The sequence below is a fragment of the Hordeum vulgare genome, chromosome 1H, assembly GCF_904849725.1.
Source record: "Hordeum vulgare subsp. vulgare chromosome 1H, MorexV3_pseudomolecules_assembly, whole genome shotgun sequence".
Classification (NCBI taxonomy): domain Eukaryota; kingdom Viridiplantae; phylum Streptophyta; class Magnoliopsida; order Poales; family Poaceae; genus Hordeum; species Hordeum vulgare.
The window spans coordinates 329,228,436-329,231,367 of record NC_058518.1 but is presented as its reverse complement, the minus strand read 5'-3'; the positions used below and the strand labels follow the sequence as shown (position 1 = coordinate 329,231,367).

General features: G+C 58.2%; 1 protein-coding gene across 1 annotated transcript; it reads left to right on the top strand.

The window, feature by feature from the left end:
• The first annotated feature begins 267 nt into the window (after positions 1-267).
• Positions 268-2,005, top strand: LOC123434119 (cytochrome P450 89A2-like). The gene has a single exon (XM_045115493.1). It carries the CDS (start codon positions 336-338, stop codon positions 1,860-1,862), a length of 1,527 nt encoding a protein of 508 aa, XP_044971428.1. The 5' UTR covers positions 268-335; the 3' UTR covers positions 1,863-2,005.
• Positions 2,006-2,932: the final 927 nt, after the last annotated feature.

The following is a 2,932-nucleotide window of genomic DNA, read 5'->3' as shown; positions in this document are numbered from 1 at the left end:
AAAAAGTCGAACAGAAAAGCAGAAGCTAAATTTTTTTCTGCTTAATATTCGCAAAAAAGGAGCTAATTTTCTTTCCTTGAACACAGCAACACGAAAGTGCAAATCTAGGTTGACTATTGGAAGATTCCAAGGGCTCATCACCCCTGACGTCAGCATACGGGCGAACATTCCCGTTTGTTTCCCTTCCTTGTTTTCCAAGCACCAGGGCGATGACGCAAACACGATCAACACGTTGCATCCGCTAGTTAAAACGGCAACCGCACGGCTCCACCTTCGTCATCTCACTCCTCCGCATCCGAGCAGAGAGCGGAAGAGCAGAGCACCACACGCTCGCCATGGACACGTGGCGCATCTTCCTCGGCTCGGCCCTCCTCGCGATACCGCTGATCCTTCTCCTCCGCGGCCGCAAGGGCGGCCGGCTCCGCGTCCCGCCGGGCCCGCCGTCCCTGCCGGTGCTGGGCAGCGTGGTGTGGCTGACCAACTCGCCCGCCGACGTGGAGCCCCTGCTCCGGCGCCTCTTCTCGCGGTACGGCCCCATCGTGTCCCTGCGCGTGGGGTCCCGCCTCTCCATCTTCGTCGCCGACCGCCGCCTCGCCCACGCGGCGCTCGTCGAGCGCGGCGCCACGCTCGCGGACCGCCCCGCCCTCCCTTCGCTCAAGCTGCTGGGCGAGAACAACAACACCATCACGCGCGCGAGCTACGGGCCCGTCTGGCGCCTCCTCCGCCGCAACCTCGTCTCCGAGACGCTGCACCCGTCGCGGGTCCGCCTCTTCGCGCCCGCGCGCTCCTGGGTGCGCCGCGTGCTGGCCGAGAAGCTCCGGGATGAGTCGTCATCCGGCGGCGCGGCCGTCGTGGAGACGTTCCAGTACGCCATGTTCTGCCTCCTCGTGCTCATGTGCTTCGGTGAGCGGCTCGACGAGGCCACGGTCCGCGCGATCGCCGCCGCCCAGCGCGAGCCCCTCATCTACAGGTCGAGGAAGATGGCCGTCTTCTCCTTCCTGCCTTCGGTGACCAAGCACCTCTACCGCGACCGCCTCCAGACCGTGCACGCCATGCAGCGGCGGAAGAAGGACCTGTTCGTGCCGTTGATCAACGCTCGGCGGGAGTACAGGAAACTCGGCGGCGAGCCCAAGAAAGAGAGCACATTCGAGCACTCCTACGTCGACGCCCTGCTCGACATAAAGCTCCCCGAGGAGGGAAACCGCCCGCTCACCGACAACGAGATGATCAATCTCTGTTCAGAGTTCCTCGACGCCGGGACCGACACCACCTCCACCGGCTTGCAGTGGATCATGGCCGAGCTGGTGAAGAACCCGGCCATCCAGGAGAAGCTCTACAAGGAAATCAGCGCCACGAAGGGGGACGACAAGGAAGAGGTCTCCGAGGAGGACGTCCACAAGATGCCGTACCTAAAGGCGGTGGTCCTCGAAGGCCTCCGGAAGCACCCACCGGCGCACTTCGTGCTGCCGCACAAGGCGGCGGAGGACATGGAGGTCGGCGGGTACCTGATTCCCAAGGGCGCGACGGTGAACTTCATGGTGGCCGAGATGAGCAGGGACGAGCGGGAGTGGGAGAAGCCAACGGAGTTCGTGCCGGAGCGGTTCCTGCCAGGTGGCGCCGGCGAAGCGGTGGACGTGACCGGCAATCGGGAGATCAAGATGATGCCGTTCGGCGTGGGCCGTAGGATCTGCGCCGGGCTCGGCATCGCCATGCTCCACCTGGAGTACTTCGTGGCCAACATGGTAAGGGAGTTCGAGTGGCAGGAGGTCCCCGGCGAGGAGGTGGACTTCGCTGAGAAGAACGAGTTCACCGTCGTCATGAAGAAGCCGCTGCGCCCACGCCTTGTGCCCCGGAGCCAGTAGTCAAATTCGGCCAGTAGTCCACTCTACCTATCGTTTCGATCGTTGTTGTTTAGTTTACTGCATGTTGATAATGCTTATTAATTCGTTGATGTAAGATGGAAAATTACTAGTGCCGCTTTCGAGAAATCGAGGTGTTTAAATTACTAGTACTGCTTGTGCTGCGTGTTTCTTCGTTGGATATTCGAGGTGTTTCCTGGAGCAAGCAAGAGCACAGCTTTCCTGCCTGGTTGAATTTCCCGTGGTCCTGATGGAGCTTGTTGACACGGATGCGCGCGAGCTCGGAAAGCGTGACACCAGTGGATGAGACAGGAAGCACGATGAGCCTCCGAGAAACAGAGGAAGGCGGGGCAGGGATATTTCCGGATCATTTTGTGCTTCTGTTGATGACAAGTACTAGTAGTTTACGTTACTCCTAGGGCAAGCGAAGATAGATGTATCCGTTCAAGATAACTTTGTTTCTGCCAGCATGTCCACCTTTTGTGATACTTCTCTTTGACAACAATTATCTTTTTGAGTGCTTTTTCACAACTATGTTTTCGTTACTCACGATGCTACCTGGGTGACTTCGGGTCAATTCCAACTCACAAACCCAAATAGTCCGTCCGCTTCATTTTGAAATCAAATGGACAAAAATCTTGGTCCAGCGTGCGGAACAAATAAACAAACGTTTATTTTTTGGCCGTCGTCAATCCATTTTCAATTTAAATTTAAGCTGTGTTTACGTCAAAGTGGACGCGTGGGGCGCATGTCCTTGCCTTTCATTGCCCCACCAGTAAGAGACACAACCCCTTATTTTTCCCTCATTCCCCAAAACCCTCTCCCTTCCCTCCCTCCTCCATGGCCGACAGCTTGAAGGAACCTGCAGCTGACGACAGGGCCATCAACACAGCTCGTCCGACGATGACGAGGAAGGAGAAGGATTGGTTGGAGCTCATGTTGGCGGAGGCCGAGAACCTCGCCTGAGAGTCGGCCAAGAGGAAAGTCCGGCGGTCCGTTGCGTCGAGGAAGAAAGACGCTACAGAATTTTGCCCTCGAGACCGCGGCCGTCCAGCACAAGGCCGCCGTCGTGG